Source organism: Pan paniscus, chromosome X (genome assembly GCF_029289425.2).
Source record: "Pan paniscus chromosome X, NHGRI_mPanPan1-v2.0_pri, whole genome shotgun sequence".
NCBI classification, from domain to species: domain Eukaryota; kingdom Metazoa; phylum Chordata; class Mammalia; order Primates; family Hominidae; genus Pan; species Pan paniscus.
The window spans coordinates 16,501,676-16,523,931 of record NC_073272.2 but is presented as its reverse complement, the minus strand read 5'-3'; the positions used below and the strand labels follow the sequence as shown (position 1 = coordinate 16,523,931).

Below are 22,256 nucleotides of genomic sequence, written 5' to 3'. Positions count from 1 at the left end.
CCAAAACAGAGATCTAGACCAATGGAACAGAACAGAGCCCTCAGAAATAATACCACACATCTACAACCATCTGATCTTTGACAAACCTGCCAAAAACAAGAAATGGGGAAAGGATTCTCTAATAATTGGTGTTCGGAAAACTGGCTAGCCACTTGCAGAAAACTGAAACTGGACCCCTTCTTTACACCTTATAAAAAAATTAAGATGGATTAAAGACTTAAACGTAAGACCTAAAACCATAAAAGCCCTAGAAGAAAATCTAGGCGATACCATTCAGGACATAGGCATGGGCAAAGACTTCATGACTAAAACACCAAAAGCAATGGCAACAAAAGCCAAAATTGACAAACGGGTTCTAATTAAACTAAAGAGCTCCTGCACAGCAAAAGAAAATATCATCAGAATCAACAGGCAACCTACAGAATGGGAGAAAATTTTTGCAATCTAGCCATCTGACAAAGGGCTAATATCCAGAATCTACAAATAACTTAAACAAATTTACAAGAAAAAATCAACCCCATCAAAAAGTGGGCAAAGGATATGAACAGACACTTCTCAAAAGAAGATATTTATGTGGCCAACAAACATGAAAAAAAGCTCATCATCACTGGTCATTAGAGAAATGCAGATCAAAATCACAATGGGATACCATCTCACACCAGTTAAAATAGCGATCATTAAAAAGTCAGGAAACAACAGGTGCTGGAGAAGATGTGGAGAAAAAGGAATGCTTTTACATTGTTGGTGGGAGTGTAAATTAGTTCAACCATTGTGGAAGTCAGCGTGGCAATTCCTCAAGGATCTAGAACCAGAAATACCATTTGACCCAGCAATCCCATTACTGGTATATACCCAAAGGATTATAAATCATTCTGCTATAAAGATACATGCACACATATATTTATTGCAGCACTATTTACAATAGCCAAGACTTGGAACTAACCCAAATGCCCATCAATGATAGACTGGATAAAGAAAATGTGGCACATATACACCATGGAATACTATGCAGCCATAAAAAAGGATGAGTTCATGTCCTTTGCAGGGATATGGCTGAAGCTGGAAACCACCATTCTCAGCAAAGTAACACAGGAACAGAAAAACAAACACCGCATGTTCTCACTCATAAGTGGGAGTCGAACAATGAGAACACATGGAGTCAGGGAGGGGAACATCACACACCAGGGCCTGTCGGGGGGGGTTCGGGGGCTAGGGGAAGGATAGCATTAGGAGAAATGCCTAGTGTAGATGATGGGTTGATGGGTGCAGAAAACCACCATGGCACGTGTATACCTATGTAACAAACCTGCACGTTCTGCAAATGTATCCCAGAACTTAAAGTATAATAAGAAAAATTTTCAAATAAAAAAATGAGATAAAGTAAATATCTACATTTTAATTCAAAAATGAAAACGAAAGCCTCTAGAGAAGTTTGCGGCACACTTAGCTTTATTGAAATGGAACAAATGCTTTTTAAAATAACCCCTTGTACAGCACATGTAAAATTTAATTATTATATTTTTACAGGTTGTCTTTTATCTGAGTAAGCAAAAATACGTCTTTTTTTTTCTTACTTAAAACATGTAGCCAGAATTCAAACCACGTAGCTCTGGTACCAAAAAGGCAACGGGTTATGAAAATCACAGTACAATTTTAAAATTCTTTAAGTTAGTTAAGGATATTTAAAACAATGTTCACTTATATTGACTGACAGTAGAAATCATGGGTCAGTTGACATTAGGACTAGTAGTTACACCTACAATGAGAGCAGAAATGGAAAGTTCAAGCTGACCTGAGCTACACTGTTCAGGACACACCATCTCCATAAATACTGTAGCTGAGTAGCTGCAATGACTAGTCACAGTTGGGCGATTAAAGTCACGTGTAAATATAGCCAAAGCAAAAATATATATATAATGCACTAACTTGGATATAAAATAAAGTGGGCATTTATTAAGAGGGTAGACTATCAAATTAATTACACAATACACAATTTAAGTTTCAAAATTTTATCTTGGAAAGAAAAATATTAAAATGCACACCTATATGGACAGTAAAGTAGAAATTTTTCTGTCATTGGTGTTTATTTTGTCATTGTTATTTACTGGATAAGTAGAAATAATTTACGACCCACAAAAGGCTTTCTCAAGTGAAACACTAATTACAGACATTGTAAAGAACATAGCTTAGGAGGCTTGTTTTAAAAACGAGGCAGCATTTTCCTGAAAAAGTTTGGTCCTCGACTCACTATAGGCTAGTCACTATGGTCAGATGGTTAAGCATTTTTGAAGTTTGTGTGTGTGTGTGTGTGTGTGTGTGTGCGTGTGTGTGTGTGTGTGTGTGTGTGTATATAGCTAACTTTTCAGTACCAGAATTAGTCAAAGCCAAACCAAACCAAAAGGACCAAAAGGCAAACAGCCCTTAAGAACTTGACCCCGCATATCATGTCTGAATGATGCACATATCATGTCTGACTGAAAGAACAATGCTAAAGATTATGGAAGGGAATTATTATGCTCCTGTGATTCTGCAACCCCTTAATTTTGTGCAGTTTTCTTCATCACCCATATAACTTGTCTTTTTTTTCATGTAGGTGCCAGGAAACCCACCCCCATGACCCTCCCTCCCCCCTCCCTCAATCTTCTCCTCTGTCAAAGTGATATAAAGACAATTTCACTGTGTATTTACAAGCACAACACTGAGGCAAGAAGGTCCCAGGGTCTGTAGGGCACATCTATTTCTTGTGGACATCTTCATGCCGAATGATCTTGTATGTGATCCAGTAAAAGATGTTGAAAATGAGGAAGGCCAATGGGAAGGCAGCTCGAGATATCGTGTCAATCCTTTTTGCCCGGTCCACAAACTTCTTCTTGATAGCATCTGCATCTTTTGGCGGTTGTGGGAGTGGGTTGGCAGGTGTGGCCTTGACAGCTGTTCCATCTTTCACTTGGAGGCAGTGACCCATCCCATAACCGCTAAAATTAAAACGACTTTCACGAGTAACGTCTTCTTCCTGACAGAATAAAGACAGAGGAAGCACAGATTGGTTGTCAGTCAAGTTAGATGGAAGATGCTTAAAATTCTTTAGAAGTAAAAGGATAAATCACAGTTAACTGGTGGTGTGGGAGGCTTTTGGAATAGCGAGTTCTCTTTCAAGTTCAACTCAATTATTCATGGAACAGATACAGTTCATTAACTTTTCAGACTGAGAAATTAAGGGTAAGAATAATGACTTTGTGGTCATTTTAATTAATTAACAAACAGAAACACCTACATTATATTCAGTACTGACTTTCCCAAAATCTAGTTTATTAATCCCTAGATAGGAATAGAGATTTTAAAGCAGTTCTCCAAATCCCAGTGTTACACTGTAAGTCTATGAAGAGGACCATTCATTCATTCATTCATTCATTCAGAAAACATTTACTGAGCCTGTGCTGTGTGCCTGGCCCTAAGGAACCTATAGTATTGTGGTTCATTCACAGCGCAATTCCCCCATTAACATTAGGTTTAATGTTGATGTTACATCTAAGGTGAGCCCCTTATATATATACCTATTCCCCCTCCAGCCCTCTAGTTCATCTCATTTATATAGCAGAGAATTAAGTATTCATTAATAATTTAATTTTTCCAGTGTTGATTTTTAACATTGATTATTTGGCTGGTGAATCATTTCTACCATATTTAAATGTGTCATTTTAGCTGATGTCAGTGATATTTGTATGATTATTTCTACATAAATTAGATAAAAGTCTGAAAAATTGTATTTATTCCTTGGTGTAAAGGACAAATAGCCTTAGAGAAAAATGTATGGGATCTGGGTATGTGTTTGGGTCAAAGGAGGGGGTCAAACGGTGGGGTTGAAAAGGTGGGGTTGAAAAGCTGGGATTGAAATGACTTAGCTGTAAACAGCCATCAATTGAATTATCTTCTTCTGTAACTAGATTACTGCCTTCCACAATAACATGCAACTCCTCTGAGTCACCAGAGGCACTAAACTCTTTATCTTGCCAGATAATAATAATGGTTATGTTTCCCAAAAGACAAGGAAACTTGGTATTAACTTTATTTCATTAATGCTTACTGAATGTCAGTAGTGTCTTCATCCACATATAAAAGGTATACTAAATGAAGGACTTAAAATATGAATGACAGCCTAAGTAAAACTCAAATGGTACCACAAGGACAATTTGTACCTTGTGTACTTAAATGAGTTTTGTAAGTTCAACAGCAGATCCCTGGAGAGGTAAGGAAGGTGAGAAGAGCTATTTCAGTTAATTACACTTCATCATGTGCAAAATGGGGAGTGAAAGAGCAGGTAACAGTTTAAAGAGTGGTGCAAGGACTTCAGAATAGGTAGATTAGATTATAGTATACGTGCTCAGAGGGGAAGCTGCAGAACCTGCAAGGCAGAACAGATTTGCTTCTATGTGGCTCATTTAGCTAAATTAGTGTAGTACCCAGGTGCCACCTCCCTTTGTGGGAGATACATGCAGCCTGAAAATGAAGAAGAGTTCAACGCAGTCCTTGAGGCTTTTGATTTATCGACATTGCCCATTGTGATACAGTATCTCTGGTGAAGCCAGCCCTAAACATGGCTGAACATTCCATTGCAACCTGGCAATGACTTGGAATTTGAGCTGGAGAGATAGCAAGTGTGAATAATTGCCAAATATTCCATGTCATCCTTCGCCATGTAAATCTGATCTCTAGGAAAATCAGGTGGGAAAACAGAAACCTCATTTGCTTGATACATTAGTAGGTTTTATTAATGACTGCACCTAGTGCTTCCAATAAAAAATTAATTATAACCTTTATTATTATTATTTTTTGAGACAGTCTCACTCTGTTGCCCAGGCTGGGGTGAACTGGCATGATCACGGCTCACTGCAGTCTCAACCTCCTGGGCTCAAGTGATCCTCCCGCCTCAGACCCCTGAGTAGCTGGGACTACAGGTATGAGCCACCATGCCCAGCTAATTTTTTGTTTAACTTTTTGTAGAGACGGGGTCCCACTATGTTGCTAAGGCTGGTCTTGAACTCCTGGGCTCACGTGATTTTCCTGCCTCGGCCTAGTTGTAACCTTTAATCAGACCATTATATCACAAAAATCAGACCAAATGTCTTTAAAAAGTAACTATAAAACTACTACTTTATAAAGCCATCTTTCCATACTTTTATTTATATGGGATTATCCTACACAAGTTGGCTAAAGGCACTCTGTCTCATTTCTTAACAAAATATAATAAAGGATTTTTAATTCAACCATTAATTGTTGAGTGTTGCCTCTGTGACAAGCATTGTACTAGGTGCTGGGAGACAATTGATGAAGTTGGACAAGGGCTCTATCTGCATGGAACTTTCAGAATCTGGCGGAAGGGGCCAAACTAAAGGTATTATCATATAAGGAAGTCAGCAAACAAAATCCAGCCTAACATCGGAGTACTTCCATGTGCTCAGCTATATAAACTCGATAATGAAGACTTAAAGTGGGACTCAGATTCAAATATTAAACCTGTTTTCTTTGCCTTAAAAATATGAATATTTTATGGATGCAAAAGTTTTAAATAAGTGAAGCCTTTCAAAATGTGGAATAACTGGATATATTAATTATTACAGTGTCATCAGTGTCCTCATAACTATCTGAAGACTTACTCAGTGCTTAGCAAGAAAAGGAAGCACATACAGGTCATTAGGAGGAGGGGACTTGTTATAGGCAGTCTTGGACTTCCCAACTACTACTAATTGGTAATTAGATCTCAACCAGTGTGAAGTAGAAATGATGCCAGTTGGTTTAGTAAAGAGAGATCCGCTCTGGGAATTTGGATATTTCTGTTCTGTGCCTGCTCCAAGGCTTATAAGCTGTGTTGACCTTAGGCAAGCTACTTATTCTTTCAAAGCCTCAGGGACCTCATGCCAATAATGTCAAGGCTGAGCTGGGATCTGCTGGGGAACTTTTACAAATACATGTATGCCTGCCTCCCCTCCCAGCCCTTTCTAGACCAGTCTCTGGGGATGAGAACTTAGGGTCTATTTTTTTTTAAAGATCCAGTGACTCTAATGTAAAATGTTGGAAACCACTGGTCTAGATGAGTTCCGATGTCCATCTCTAAAATGTACAACCTATTCTATATTTTTAAGTCTAAAGTTACTATTCAAATAGAAACAACCCCTCAAAATACCTTTCTCCTTATCTGCTCAAATTTACTGTGCTGTTTTTTTCCTTTGCATATCTGCAGAATCTTGCAAATTACAGCTCTCACCTCTATAAACCTTTAGAAACTCATGATTAAGCATATAGTTCACTGCCTCAGTAAGATAATGTTCTTTTAAATTCTGAAGCCCCTAAAGAAATAGAAAGGGTATGTAGGTAGTAAACTATTTTTAGCACACAAAAGGAAACTTAAATATACATGTCCACGTGTCCTTTCAGACTGACTCATTCATTTAATTTCTATAGTCTTTCATCACATACTGTGAATGGACAGCTAAAAAGATTAACTCATTCAATTAACAGAGCTAGAATAGAAGGATGTCAGGTTAGAATCTCATTATATTGTACATCGTCATGCAAACTGTGGGGGCTTAATAAATGTTTGCTGAATAATGAACAAAAGGGAATTTTAAGAGGGTTTTCCCTATGCTTGAAAATACTTTCCTCATTCATTCAACACTATTTCAAATTATGCTTCTGAGTATAGTTATAGCTAATTTAATCAATTCTTTAAAATTCTCTGCCACAAAAATAAACCTGTTGTGAGTAAAAATTATCCATTTAAGGTTTTATGTGCAGGAGGTATGAATGCTAGTTTAAGGGTCTTCTTATTTACCATTATGATGCATTCAATGCCTTTTAAATATAGAACTTTATGGTATTCACATCAAAGGAGATGGTTTTGATTCTGAAAACATAACTGCAACCAATTTGAATTTTTTTGTGTTATAATAAATGACTAATTGCCTTTCTAGCAGGTTCAGAATAAAATGTTATGGTAATATGACAAGATTCCTATATGAAATGAGCTTGAGTCATGGATAAACTGAAACTAAAATAAAGAACAATCTGTAGCCACAGCTGAGTTGAGCATATTTACAGGTAGACTCAGTTAGGTCCTTCCAGTAAGGAAATAATTAATTTTAGGCATATATCCTCCATTTCTTCTGATTAGCCAGAAACTCAATTAATTATCCATCATCTTCCATCTTTAGTAACTGAGCAATAAGCACTTCTAGCTGACCCTCTTTTGTTATTCACTGATTAGTTAAATTCTCACAGAAAATGAATCATCCAGTCAAGGTTTCAACACATGCAATTTTTATATCGCACTTTGATAAGATCTCCTTAATCCCGTCTGCTGTATAAAGCACTGCCATGGCACTGTGCAATTTGCTTGAAATTTATTATCTAATTTTATGTATTTTATGCATCAGTTTTACTTATTGTAAAATTTGCTCATTCCTGTGTTTAGAATAATTCTTGTCTAGATGGGAAATTGACCTAAAGCTCACTGGAGTTGCATTGTAGTGAATTGTTTGTCATAAGCAAATGATTTCAATATAATTAAAGAACATGGCACTTACAGATGAAAAGATTTTAGCAGAGTCTATATTTGTAATTTTTCTTTTATTCTTGAGAAAGGAGGAAGTAAAAGGACTCCTAAAAATCTTTTCATCGCATTTCTCACCCAGATTTTTTTATTGGACTGAGCCTCCTTTCTGTTGGGACAGGAAATTTCTCAGTTGGAACTGAAGGTTGTAGTGAGTCTCACTCAATGCAAGGACATAATGGACTCTCCAGTCTGTCTTAGGAAGCAATATGTGTCCAAATACAGTGGGTTTTCACTGAAAAAATCTCCCAAGCAAATGATGGTTGAATGATGCTTAATCACAGACCTGGATATAAGAGGAATGGCCTTGGGAAATTTTCTTCAACTGTTAAGGCTTCAATTTCCTCCTTTGTATCACGGGTACTTTGGGAATAGACATGAATAATAAATGGATAGCATTTATTAAGAGTCTGTACCATTCACTTAAAACCATGGTCAGTCCTGTTACTGAATTGATCCTTCAAGTCACATATTTCTTGGGGAAACTGAGGCCAAGAAAAGTTATGTGGCTTCCTATAGTTATAGTGCTAATAAATGTTGAAGCTGAGATTCAAATCCAGGTCTGTCTGATTCTAAAACTGATTCCAAAGTCTCTCGGTTTGATTTGTGTACGTTTTTGCCCCTATCAAATCCCAAATGGCTTCCATTATCAAATCCCAAATGGCTTCCATTCAAGATTATGAATGAAGAATCTGACTGAGCTTTGCAGAACAACAAAGTTGAAATAAACTAAACCAAATATAGCCCCTTGTTGCTTAATGACATGTGCTGAAATGAATTAAAACTGTCAAAGTGTCATTTTGGGCAGATTGTGAAAGGCAATTTTTCCAAAAGAAAAACATGTCAATGTATTATCTCTTTCTCAGTGCAGCATATTTTTATCATTGATTTTTAAAGAAGAAACTTCCAGGATTTATTTATTGAGCAACTGCCATTCTTCTTCTTGTTTTTTTTTTTTTTTTTTTTTTTTTTTTTTGAGACAGAGTTTTGCTTTTGTCACCCAGGTTGGAGTGCAGTGGTGTGATCTCATCTCACTGCAACCTCTGCCTCTTGGGTTCAAGTGATTCTCCTGCTTCAGCCTCCTGAGTAGCTGGGATTACAGGTGCCCACCACCATGTCCAGCTAATTTTTGTATTTTTAGTAGAGACGGGGTTTTACCATTTTGGCCAGGCTGGTCTCAAACTCCTGACTTCCGGTGATGCACCCGCTTCGGCCTCCCAAAGTGCTGGGATTACAGGTGTGAGCCACCATGCCTGGCTTATTTCTCACATTTTTAACAAATATTTATTGAGTACCTATTATGTGCCAGGTACGTGGTAGAGTTACAGCAATGAACAAGAATACAAAAGTCTCTGATTTTTTGGAATTTACATTCTAGAGGGGGAAACAGTAACAAGTAAACAAATTATACACACACACAAACATATTTATACATATACACACATATACATATACGAATGCATATACACACAAGACACACACAGATAATGATGGGTGCTTTGGAAAAAAATAAACAGTTAAGGTAAGAGACTTAGGCAAGTGGCATAGAAGGGAGTGTTTTAGATTGAGTGGTTGGAAAAGGCTTGCAGAGATGCCAGGCACTGTGCTATGTGCCGGGGATCCAGTGGAGAGCAAAATAGATTTGATTCTTGCCTTCAAGGAGTTTGCAACCTTGAGATGAAGGGAAACAATAAAGTAATTACATGAATACATAATTACTAACTATGATAAGGGCTCTGAAGGAAAATTATAAGATGCTATGAGAGCTTACTAAATGGGGTCCTGGTCTAATCTGACAGATAAGAGAAGCTTTTCCCCTAGGAAGTGATATTTCATTAGAGATTTAAAAAATGAGAGGCATTAAAGAGGTGAAGGCAGGGTTTGGCAATGTCTGAGATAGGAGGGTTTGCTGCAGTTGAGGGATGCAACTGAGGCCTGGAATACAGGGGGAGTGTGGAGTGAGACAATGTTTCAGAAATGAACCAGGGGCTACATCATATAGGGCCCTGTAAACCAGTGTCTGATGAAGCTTTATTTTGAGAACCAAGGGGAGCCATAACTGGCTTTTAATGGAGATTGCATGACATAACCAGATCAGCATATTGAAATAAATCACTTTGGTTGCCATGTGGATGACTGCCTAGAGGAACGCAAAAGTGAATCCAAGAAGTTACAAAGCTACAGCAATGGTCCAGATGAGAGATGATAATGATTTGGATTTAATGGGTGGTGGTATAGGTAGAGAGCAATGTGCCAACTAGAGACATAGAGGGGCAATCAACAGGTCTTAGAGATGGATTGGAAATTGTCAAGGTTAACCTCCAGCTTAAACCACTAGATGGATATTAATGCCATTCAATGAGAAAGAAGACACCAAAAGAGGATCACATTAAGTTTGGGGAAAATAATACGATTGAGGTGCACTTGAGACATTCGAATAGATACATGGGGTAGGTGATTGATTGCAATGGACAGTCTGTAACTCAGAGAGATCTCAGCTGGAGGCATACACTTGGTTATATTTTAATGCATGACTGGCAGTCTTTCTTTTCAACCCCAAACTGTTTGCAAGACAAAAAATACTGAAGGTGACTTATGCTAAAATCAGCCATTAGCCAATACAGTTAAAGTTATCTTTTAAATACTTTTCAAGTTTTACCCAGATAAGGCAATACTTGTAAATAATTTTGGATTCAGAATAAATCTTTGCTCTGATGCTGAGGATAAAATGAAATTATAAGTATCATTCTGCATGTCAGCTAAGTATTCCAAAGGAAGCTTTATGGAGTAGCCATGGTTTAGGTCAGCTGGTGGGATCCCCTACACTCATTCTGCAGGGCCCTCTCAAACTGGTCTGTGGATAGCATAGTGGCATGTTGGCAAGGCAAAGAGAAGAGAAGCAGTTCCCACTTCTTTCTCCTCTGCATGCTTCCATATGTCATATAGAAGTCACAGACTGTATTATATTGTGTTTGCCAAAGATAGCCACAACAATATCTCCCATCCCATATGCTTTTTTCTTAACAGTATTATCATTGACACTCTTTCCATTGAGACATGGGGTCTGTATCCCCTCCACTTGAGTCTAAGTGGGCTTGTGACTTGCTCCTAATCAACAGAATTTGGTGGAAGTGACACTAAGTAACTTCTAAGTCTAGGTCATAAAAAGTGATGAAGCTCCAATCCTGGTGTGCTTGGAACCATGAGCCACCATGTCAACTGTCTGACTGCCCTGAGACCACCATGCTATGAAGAACTCAAAGTAGCCCATGTGGAGAAATCACATGGAAAAGCCCTGTGAGTACATGAAGAAAGAATGATGCCTGGCCAACTCCCAGCTGTTGCAGCCCCAGTTACTGTCTGACTGCACCAAGAGGAGAGACCCCGAACCACAACTGCCTAGCTGAGATCTTCCCAAATTCTTAACACACAGAAAGTGTGAGAGATAATGAACTGCTTGTTATCGTTTTAAGCCACTAAGATGTTGGATGATTTATTATGCAGTAATAGATAGCTACACAGATAATTGATGCTGTATCAAAAACTGAAATGTTGTGGCATTATCTTTGGGACCAGGCAGCAGGCAGCAGGCAGAAGCTGGAAGGCCCTCAAGGAGGTTGTTGGAAGACTGGGAGGAAAGAAAGGCAATTGCTGTGGAAAGCTGGAGGATGGGGAAAAGTTTACCAACATTGTTTCCTGTGGTAACATGGAAAATAGAAAATATACTTAATAAACCTCATCATCTACCTAAGGAGATTTCCAGATAGAGCACTGAGGATACTGCTTGGCTTTTAGCTGCTGATACCAAACTGAGAGAGGACAAAGAACTGAAGAACAGGCCATTAAGTGTCCAAGTAGAAGTTGGAGGAAATGTAAAGGATCCAGAATAAGTCTTTTCAGCCCGCGAAGGGTCCTCAAATCAGAACAGGCCTCAGGGGAAAAAATCATATACAGGGTGGGACTGTACGATTCTTTGTTAAAACCTGAGAAATATCTAAAGCAGTACCTGATAAGCTCTTTCAGACAGGCAATAGGTCTTATAAGGATCATAAGAACATGCCTTACAGATTGTCTCCTCTAAACAATAAGCTTCTACGAATATTAAGGGTGTTGGGCCACACAGCACACTCACAGGGAGCCTAAGATAACAAGGGCTTATAATTGATAAATAATAATTGTATATATTTATGGAGTATAATGTAGTGTTTTGTTGTGGAATGATTAACTCAAGGTAATTAACATATCCATTACTTCACATACTAATCATTTTTTTGTGGTGAGAACACTTAAAATCTATTCTTTTAGCAATTTTGAAATGTACATTATTATTAACTATAGTCACCATGCTATGCAATACATCTCTAAAACGTAATCCTCCTGTCTAACTAAAACAGGGTTTATCTTGAAAATATTTGTGAGTATAGCTTTTGTCTAATGAAGTGGATTATAAATTTATATATAAACCCCAACAGTATTTTTTTTTTTTTTGAGACAGGGTCACACTCTGTCACCAAGGCTGGAAGTGCAGTGCCATGATCACAGCTCACTGCAGCCTCGACTACCCAGACTCAAGTGATCCTTCTGCCTTAGCCTCCCAAGGTGGACGGGTCATGTGCCACCATGTCTGGCTAATTTTTTTGTAGAGGTGGGGGTCTCACTATATTGTCCAGGCTGGTCCCAAACTCCTGGACTCAAGCAATCCTCCCATCTTGGTCTCCTAAAATGCTGGAATGACAGGCATGAGCCAACATGCCCAGCCCTGCCCCCAACAGTTTTTAAGGAATTGTATGTTTGGACTGAAAACAACAAAGATAGTATAAAATGAAAGGAGGTCTTTAGACTCCTAATCTTTTAAAGACAATAAATAGACTAAAAAGGTTACTCAGTGGCAAACAAGTGCCCCTTCTTATAGAAAAAGAAAGATGTTTCAAATAGCAGAATAAGAGTCCAGAGAGCAGACCCAAAAGCTAGAGAGGACAACCAAGGAATATATCCCCCAAACAAGGATCTTCCAACATGGACTTTTCTAGGTCTCAGAATTCCTGTTAACCAGTGACTGCTGTGTGCCTCTTGTTCTCCCTATTTTTGAATGGAAGAGTCTATAACAGTTATCCTCTGTATATCTCCATATTGTCTGTTGAGTAAGTGGAGCAGATACCTTGTCTCTTTAGTTCCCAGGTTTTCATTTTTAACTGTATCCAAAATGCTTAACCTGAGATGCTTCATTTGACTTACATGATGAGATCCTGAGTTTTGAGCTACATTTAAATTTTTAAATATATTTTAATGGACACATAATTGTACATGTTTATGAGGTAAGGGTGGTATTTCAATACACGTGTACAATGTGTAATGATCAAATCAAGTTAATTAGTATATAAATCACCTCAAAACTTAATCACTTTGTTGTGTTGATAACATTCAAAATCCTCTCTTCTAGCTCTTTGAAAAAAATACAATAAATTATTGTTTACTGTAGTGCTATAGAATACTGAAACTTGTTCTTCTTATGTAGCTGTACTTCTGTATCTGTTAATCAAACTGTCCCTATTCCTCACTCCTTTCTACCCTTCTCTTCCTCTAGTAACCACTATTCTACCCTCTACCTCTATGAGATCTACTTTTTCAGCTCCCAAAAATGAGAAATTGTAGTATTTCTCTTTTTCTGCCTGACTTATTTCCCTTAACATAATGTCCTCCAGACTCATCCATACTATAAATGACAGGATTTGATTTTTTTAAGACTGAATAGTACTCCATTATGTATGAACACTACATTTTCTTTATCCATTTATCTGTTGATGGATATGTATGTTGATTTTATGTCTTGTCTTTTGTAAATAGTGCTGCAGTAAATATGGGAGTGCAGATATCTCTTTAACATACTGTTTTCCTTTCCTTTGGATATAGAGCCAGTATTGGGATTGCTGGATTATATGGTATTTCTATTTTTAGCCTTTTGAGCTATACTGTTTTCCATAATGGCTGTATTAATGTACATTCCCACCAACAGTATATAAGAGTTCCCTTTCTTCTGTATTTTTGCTAGCATTTGTTATTTTTTGTCTTTTTGATAATAGCTATTCTAACTGGGGTGAGATGATATCTCATTGTGATTTTGATTTGCTTTTCTCTGATGACTAGTGATGTTCAGCATTCTTTCATATAACCTGTTGGTCATTTGTATGTCTTCTTTTGAGAAATGTCTATTCAGATACTTTTTCCATTTTTAAATTGGATTATTTGGATTTTTTGCTGTTGAGTTGTTTGAGCTCCTTGTATATTTTTGATATTGATCCCTTATTGGATGAAGAGTTTGAAAGTATCTTCTCCTATTCTTCAGGTTGAGCTACATTTTAGTTCAATACCTGTAATCAATGTTTCACCCATTGAAGTCTTTTATAGGTCATTAATTATTTCCCCTTACCCAGAAAATAAAATAAAACACCAATAACAAAAAACAGCTTTCTATTTTACTATTCCTGTAGGTGTGCATTTAATATTGGTGGTCTTGGAAAAGGGAGTGAGCATATTTTGCACGTGGGAGGGATGTGAATTGTTGTGGGAAGAGGGTGGACTGTGGCAAAATGTATTTGTCAAAGATGGCCACAACAATATGTCCCATTCACATGGTTTCTTCATTGTGACTTTGAAGCTCTTCCTACTGAGAGTTAGGGGTCTATGTCCCCTCCCTTTGAATCTGGGCAGGCTTATGTTTGCTTGTAAGTAATAGAATGCAGTGAAGATGACACTGTATGACTTCCAATGTTAGTTCATAAAAGGCAATGCAGCCTTGCCATGTTCACTGGTGCACTTGGGCCTGGAGTCTTGGGACACCATATAAAAAATCCAACTACCCTGAGGCTGCCATGCTGTGAGGAAGTCAAGCCACATGGAAAGACTATGTGTAGGCACTCTGATGAGCAGTCTTAGTCTTAGAGTTTTCCTAGCCTAGGCACCAGACATGTGAACAAACAAGTCTACAGATGACTAACTCCTAGCTGTCAAATAACCATGTGTCTTTGAATCGTCTGAGCTAATATGTCAGACATCATGTAGTAGAGACAAGTCATTCCTACTCTGCCTTTTACAAATTCCTGAGCATAGTAAGATGGTTGTTTTGTGCCAATAAGTTTGAAGTGGTTTATTCAGCACAGTAACTGGAACAGGCTATTTGAGTCATCATTGTGCCAAATATTACACTTTCAATAGCTAGTTATCTAAACCTAGAATTCCTGGCATAAAGTAAGATAAATATTACAAATATATGGGATTGAATGTGTTCCTGATTGACCACTGGTTGGCTTTTCAAATTTAAAAGTAGGACTAAAAATGCCAGTCTAAGTATAGTGTTGGTGAAAACTGCTCTGTAAGTCATGCTAGGTAAACTGGCTAGTGGCTCTCCGTGCAGTGAGCTGCCTGTATCTTATCTTAGTCACTTGAGATACAGCATCACTGCCTAAGGCTCCTATATCCACCCTACTATAGGAATCAATCATATCCCTGAAGAACTAGCAGCACTATAATGTAATGTCATATTGATAGAGAATGTGACTTCTGCTTGAAAAATAAACATCTTGACTTCATCTCAGTAATGATACATTAGCAGGAAACCAATGTCGTACCCGATGACATTCTCAGGGGTACCATTTCAGAGAATCACATTTACTCATCAGCCTATCTCTCCTCTGTTATAAAACCAAACACAAGTGTGTTTCCTTTCAAAATAAGTATCTGAACCATATAAAAGCAATAAATCAGTGGATGATTTCTTTGAAATTGGATTCATAACTGAGTAATCTAATGCGTGCTCAAAAAATTCTTGATAAATCCTTGTTTATTGACCGATGGGTTTTTTTTTTTTTTTTTACTTTACAGAAGGATCTTCCAGTTGCTAGTAAATCCAAGCTCACCTAATTCATGATGTACTCCATATAAAGTGATTTATACTTAACCTTTTCTATAATATCTGCATTCCACAGAGTTGAATGTACTCATAACTATATACAACTCTATGACAAAATAAACTTAAGAAAGAAAGATGATCTCTACAAATAAATATTAGAGCAGGCTTATACACAGGTAAAGATTGTGAATGAATGCAATCAAAACCTGACCTGGTTAGAAAAGTGAGCCCGTGTCCTATAAGGTAGTTTAATTATTTCAATTTAAAATGATCAATGAGAGGTAAAACTGTGTGTAGGAGTATATATAAGAATTAAGCCTAGGTAAAGGACTTGATATCTACTTTTTTTTTTTTTTTTTTTTTTTTACTTTCTTAAGTGAAGAAATTGGCAGAAGGATAAAAGAAATGTGAAATGGCAGAAGTATCTCTTGGATGTGGCTGACCCTGCTTCTCTCACCTTGATGCACTGAAAGCTTCTCTCTGTACCCAGGCCCTCCACTTGGAGGGTGCCCCCAGTTACACTGACCTCATCTGTCAATCCATTCAATTTATTGACCATCGGCAGTAATGTTGAATAAAGAAGCTCCTATTATAGGGCAGGCACTGGACTTGGCTCTGGAAGCATATAATTAAGATATACTTCTAAACTTTGGACACCTCAGATTTGTTGTTGCTTTTTTTGAAGGGGGCATAAATAACAAAATAGAGTATAATAGGAGACATATTTTTGAGATATGTACAAAGGTTTATTGGGGTTCAGTTTAGCCTGAAGTCTCCAGAGTTGGTGAAGGTATTGATGGTAACACTGCTGAGACATACAAGGCGATGTGCAAATCATCCATGATTCTCCTATTCTGAAAAAGACTTTCTAGTTACCTATTGGTTTTAGGTATTAATTTCCATTTTTCTTTTTATTATTTTCTTTAATATTGCTTCCCATTCATATTAAAGGATAGATGCCCAAGGACTCTGGGTTTTGATAGCTGATTTCCACTATTATCTTTGCTCACCAGAGGGGTGAGCTCCTGGGAGCATGTCAAAATTAACTCTGTAGCCCTATTCTCTAGAGTACATTGCCTGGTTCCTAATCATTACTCAATAATTGTGTTTGTAGTGATCCTCTTAATTCTAAGTAAGGACACAGAAAAGTCGTGCTCCCTGGGGGAAGGGAGAGGACAGCAGTTGTCTCCTGGCAGATAACTCTCTCTTTACCAATTGTAGTCCTTTCTGCAGCCTCTGGATCAATCTCTTCCCTCAAAGGACTTCCATCCTCTTCTACTCACTTTAAATAGACTGGATATTGCAGAGGAACAGAGGAAATCACTGGGCTAGAATCTGAAAGGCTTTGGTTGAATTCACATCTTTACTATAACCTAGATGTGTGAGGTTGGGACAGTCCCTCAATTTTTTTTTGTTCTTCAATTTCCTCATCTTTAAAATGGAGAGATAGGACATTTGGCCATTTTCTGAATTTGTGGGTATAGGACTATAATGCTGGCTAGTATGTTGCCTTGAGACTAATCTCTAGCTGGTTGATATATTTAAGATTTTTCTTCCCAACCAGGGAGTAGACACATGCAAATAAGGGTTTTATTGTCTTCTTTCAACCCCGGCCCTGAGACCTTCTGACAGGGTCAGCTTCGTGAGTATGCATACTATACAGTCACACAGTGCCCAGTGCTTAGAAGGGTCCTGTGCTTGGCTTAATGCTCTGCTATAGCCATGTTGACATTCATAATAATTTTTAAACAAGGGACCTACATTTTAATTTTGCACTGTGCTACACAGATTATGGAGCTATCCCTGCCTTCTACTTTAGTGGAATAGATGCCGTTGGACCATTGCTTCCATTTCAAGACTTAATACTTTTCAACAGTTTCTCATCTCCTTAATGACCACTCCCAAGCTCCTTTGTGTGACATTCAAGGACCCCCATGTCCTGCCTTACACCTACTTCTCTCATAGGATTACATGACCTTTGACTATAAACTGCTTCCCTTTATATAGAATAATCCTCACCTCTTTTTACCTGGTAAACTCCTTCAAGTCTTTTAAGATTCTACTCTGCCATTATTCCATTCAGAATGCCTTTTCTTGACCCCTGATCCTGAGCCATGGGTTCCTCCTTACCTCCTGTAGTACATGTCTCCATAATGGAATCTACTGCATCATATTAAATTCAACTATTTACATGTCTGCCTCTTTCATGTAACTTTCAAGTGCAGGGGCCCGTTCTGACATATTTTGATATCCCCAGTACCTAGAATAATACTTGGCTGAATCTTCCTACATTGAATGTATATATGTATAAAGTAAAGGCTTAAGTGAATGGTAATATGAAAAAAGTATTTTGTAACTTGAAAAGTCATTTCCTTGCTTATTTACCATATAGCTTATTTTTGCATACTGGATTTATATAAAATTAGGGCAAACCTAAGCTTAACAATGTCACTCAATAACTGAGGTATTCTATTTTTGAAACACCGTCCATTTTTTTGGCCAAGTATTAAGCTCGTGAGCAGCTACATAGTGTGAAAATTAGATTCACCCCGTTAAGAATCTTATAAGAAAGTGCATACTTATTTGCAAGGAAAACAAATGGAATAGACAAAAATTTTAGAATATAAAGACTTTTTTTCATTTGTGTATCTGTTTACAATTCAAAATAATAAAGCTAGTTAAATGAAAAGTCAATACATATTAGATATATTCAAATATTTTACCAAATAAATTTCTATCTTATCAGTTAACACCCATAGCAAAAGACTAAGGAGTATTTGTATAACATTAGGGTATTTGAACTCATATTCTATTCATTTGGGTTTAGCAAGGAAAGCAAAATCCCTGTAAATCTATAGTAATTACCAAACATCCGTTTTTAAGTCTTAAAATTCTAATTAATGGGATATTCTCTTCATAAATCTCTTAAATTAATACCTGCACTGTGGTGCTTTGTACCATTTAGCTATCATTATACAACATCACCTTCATTGCCTTGATCACACATGTTATTTTTACAAGCCTCATACATTTAAAAATGCCAGTAGGGCCTCTTATTCATGACAGACTTCACCCCCAGTAGTGGGGAAAATGTATGGGCAGGGGAGAACAAACAGAACTCAGTTGTGGTATGAGCAGAAATCTTGGAACTGATGTTGCCACAGCCTGTAAATGGCTGGGGTGGCGGCATAGGGAGTTGAGTTGGGCTATACAACTCCTAGTTACCACCAAAACCCATTCTTTATTTCTTCTCATAATGGTGGATCTTTCTTTAGTTCAAGGTTGCTTACCTGCAGGAATATTGATACTTGGGGCTAGATAATTATTTGTTCTTGGGAACTGAGCTTTGCATTTCAGGATGTTTAGCAGCCTACATGGCCTTTACCCACTAGATGCCAGTAGCACCCCGCCCCTGAACTGTGACACCAAAAATGTCTCAAGACATTGCCAAGTGTCTCCTGGATGAGTAAATCAACCCTACTTGAGAACCCCTGTTTTGGCTGGTCATAAATGTGTACGTGGAAAGTCTGAATATTCTAGCCTCCCCTACACCTATGTGGGGCTATGCAATATATCTAGTATCAGGAAATAGAATCAGTTCAAGCTTCAAACCAGGAAATAGAATCAGTTCAAGCTTCAAACCAGAACCTAATAACTTCTTGCCATCTCCAGCACTACATGCTGGTCTGAGCCACCCCTTGGTGGCTCATCAGGATAATTCCCACCAGAATTATTGCAGTAGTCATCTACATGGTCTGCTGGCTTCTAGACCTGTCCTCCCAACAATAGTGTCTATTTTCAACATAGCAAATAAATGGATTCTGTTAAATTTCCAGTCAAATCAGGTCATCTTCAGCTCAAAACTCTCCAGTGGTTCTCCTCATAAGTCCTTGTAACATCCCCTTTACCTCTCAGACCTTAACTCCTGCTGTTCTCCCTCTAGCCCAGGAGTCAGCAAACATTTTCTGTAAAGGGCTAGATAGTCAACTTTTTAGGCTTTGTGGGCCATGCAAACTCTGAAGTCTTTGTCTTTTCAATGTATATTTTGAATAGAATTTTCTATAGTGAAATATATTTTTCACTCTTCTTTGGATCATACCTCACCTACAGCACCACATTTTAAATGGACTAGAAGTAATTGTTTAAAAATAGTTGTTTGGCTTTCTGTTCAAAATCTATCAAGCAGAAATGTTTTCATTTAATGTCATCTGTAGCCTTAGAGAGTAGTTTAGAAATGGATAATATGGCTGTGATATTTCAGTTCCTCATAAGAGAAGCAATGCCTTGCATATGGAAATTCTTTCACAGCAGTTTCTGTCAATTCTGCTCTAGCTAGAGTGCTCAAAAGACACACAAAATTCTAAGAAGCATGAAGGTGAACATCTTCCATCTGGAGTATGAGCTGTTTGATTATTAATATCATTTGCCATCTGTTCAGGGTGCAAGGTGAATGTTGAGACTGGAGGGGTCAGGTGATTAGGGGATGAACCCACTACTAAACTCAAAACAATAATAACAGCATCAGTGACAAATCACATCAAGCATTTGCTTGTTTACTAACTTGGATGATCCTGACTGCCAAATTCTCTAGATCTTTATCGTGCTTCAACTTCTCTCTATATATATATCCACACACTTGGTGCCAAAGTGGTTATTGTATGGGATTATCTGTTGTTTATCTGGCACCACCACTCCTTAGGCATCTGCCTAAGGCTGGGAAGAACTACATTTCCCAGAATTCTCTTCTGGATTGGTTGCAGGTTAGGATTTTTCAGTAAGAGAAACTTGGAAGATCTGGAAAGCAGAAAGGAAGCAGAGGCTATTACTTTTGGGAATCACTGGGGTCAGAAGAGGCTGCTTTGTTAGACACGGTGGCTGGACCTTTCTGTGGACTCCCACTTTATGATCTTACTTTGGTGCCTAGACCTGGTGACTTCTCAGATTTTTCTGTGAACACTTGGTTTTCTACTCAGAACTTCATGTTAAGTCCCATCCTTTGACTATTGCCTTTTAGACCTTAATCTCCCCAGTTACTCCCCCACATTCATATAAAGCCTAATTTCTATATTAAACCCTTGATTTTGGTACTACTTTTAATGTCTTTGTCTTCATGACTATACCCAGATGGATACAGGTATACAGTTACTCCAGACTTTTAACTACAAAACGCCATTTTAATGCAAGTAACTATAGTTTTTTTTTTTCCAATTAAGAGTGATTATCTTAATGTACCAAGCGTTGGACAGAAACAAGGATAAAGAAGACAAAATCCTGCACTTGAAGTCAGTGTGCGATTAGTGGAGGGGATCTAGAACATGTAGACGAGTGATTCTCAACTAGGGTCAGTTTTGCCCCCTAGGGGATATTTGGCAATGTCTGGAGACATTTTGGTTGTCACAACTGGGAGAAGGTGTTTTACTGGCATCTAGTGGATAGAGGCCAGGATACTGCTGAACATCCTGCAATGCACAAGACAGCCCCCACCACAAAGCATGAATTATCTAGCATCAAATCTCAACAGTGCTAAGGTTGGGAAACCCTGATACAGACAAATGACTATAATATAATGTGATATCTGCTCTGGCAAAGGAACAGACCACCAGATACTATGGAAAAGGTAATGTTATGCCAAGGCAATTGAAGGAAAGCTAGATGGCATTTTTTTCTATAATAACATGACAAAATGCACTGCCTCTGCCATTTGGCCATTCGTTGGTATCTTTTAACCATCTGGCATCTTAATCGAGGAAGATTTGTTACAAAGGACAGAAACTCACTCATAGTAGCTTAAATAAATGGGACTGTCTTTAAGGAATTATTATAAGAAAATTATTGTAAGATAATCTCATAAGTTTCCAAGGATAGGGAAGCAATGCCCTGTAAAGGTGAGAAGCCTGGGCTCTGGAGCGAAAACTCTGGTTTCAAATCTTGGCTCTGCCACTAACCATTGTGGGAACTGGGTAAGTCACTTACTACGTGCCTCAGTCTCTTTTGTAGTAAAATAGAGATGGTACCTCCTTCCTTAGAGGGTTTTTTGAGAAGATTCAGAGAAATGTACATTAAAAGTTTACATGCCTGGTATATAGTGTATGCTCAATAAATGTTAGCATGATGGTATATACAGGGCTATCTAGCCCAGGAGCTCCAATGAGCAAGTCAGGAAGTGAGAGTGTTCTCAATTTCTCAGGGCTCATACTCTCTCCAATTTCTGCTCTTCTCTTACCAGGTTCCCATAATCATGCATGTTCCAATCAGGCCACACTGCCTCAGCTCTATGTGAAACTGTTCAACTCAAGTCCTCACTATCATCTAATTAGAGTATCAGAACCTCTGTTTGAATTCTTGAAAGAGAGAATCTCATTGATATTCCAATTTATAAACAGTTGTCCCTGGGTCACTGGATAGAAAAAGGGGTAGGATTATGAGATACAAACAGGACAGATGGAGAATAAGTTTGGGGGCAAGGGAACCCTCCCAGGGTGGTGAATGTTCCTGAAAGTGACAACACATGAGGAAGCATAGAAGGAACAAGAATAGAAGGAACAACAAAAGGCTGGCCTTGAGAAGAGATAAGCCTGGCTGATATGACAAGTATTTTCAAAAGAATGAAGGGCTCTTTTGAGTTCACTCATATTTGTATTAATGGCTCCAAGGAAACTAATCAGAGACTATTGGCTGATATTACAGGGAGACAGAATTCAACTCTATATGAGGATGAACTTTTAACAACTCTGTGACTGAACA

At 37.9% G+C, this 22,256-nt stretch overlaps 1 protein-coding gene across 4 annotated transcripts in view; it reads right to left on the bottom strand.

The window, feature by feature from the left end:
• Window positions 1-1,427: 1,427 nt before the first annotated feature.
• GLRA2 (glycine receptor alpha 2) overlaps window positions 1,428-22,256 on the bottom strand; it is a 204,343-nt gene continuing 183,514 nt past the window's right edge. For all 4 annotated transcript variants that reach the window (XM_034949729.3, XM_003805701.3, XM_003805702.3 and 1 more), the window contains one exon: window positions 1,428-3,013. In XM_034949729.3, the coding sequence (XP_034805620.1) occupies window positions 2,735-3,013 (279 nt within the window). In that variant the 3' untranslated portion in view covers window positions 1,428-2,734. The remainder of the gene's footprint in view (window positions 3,014-22,256) is intronic.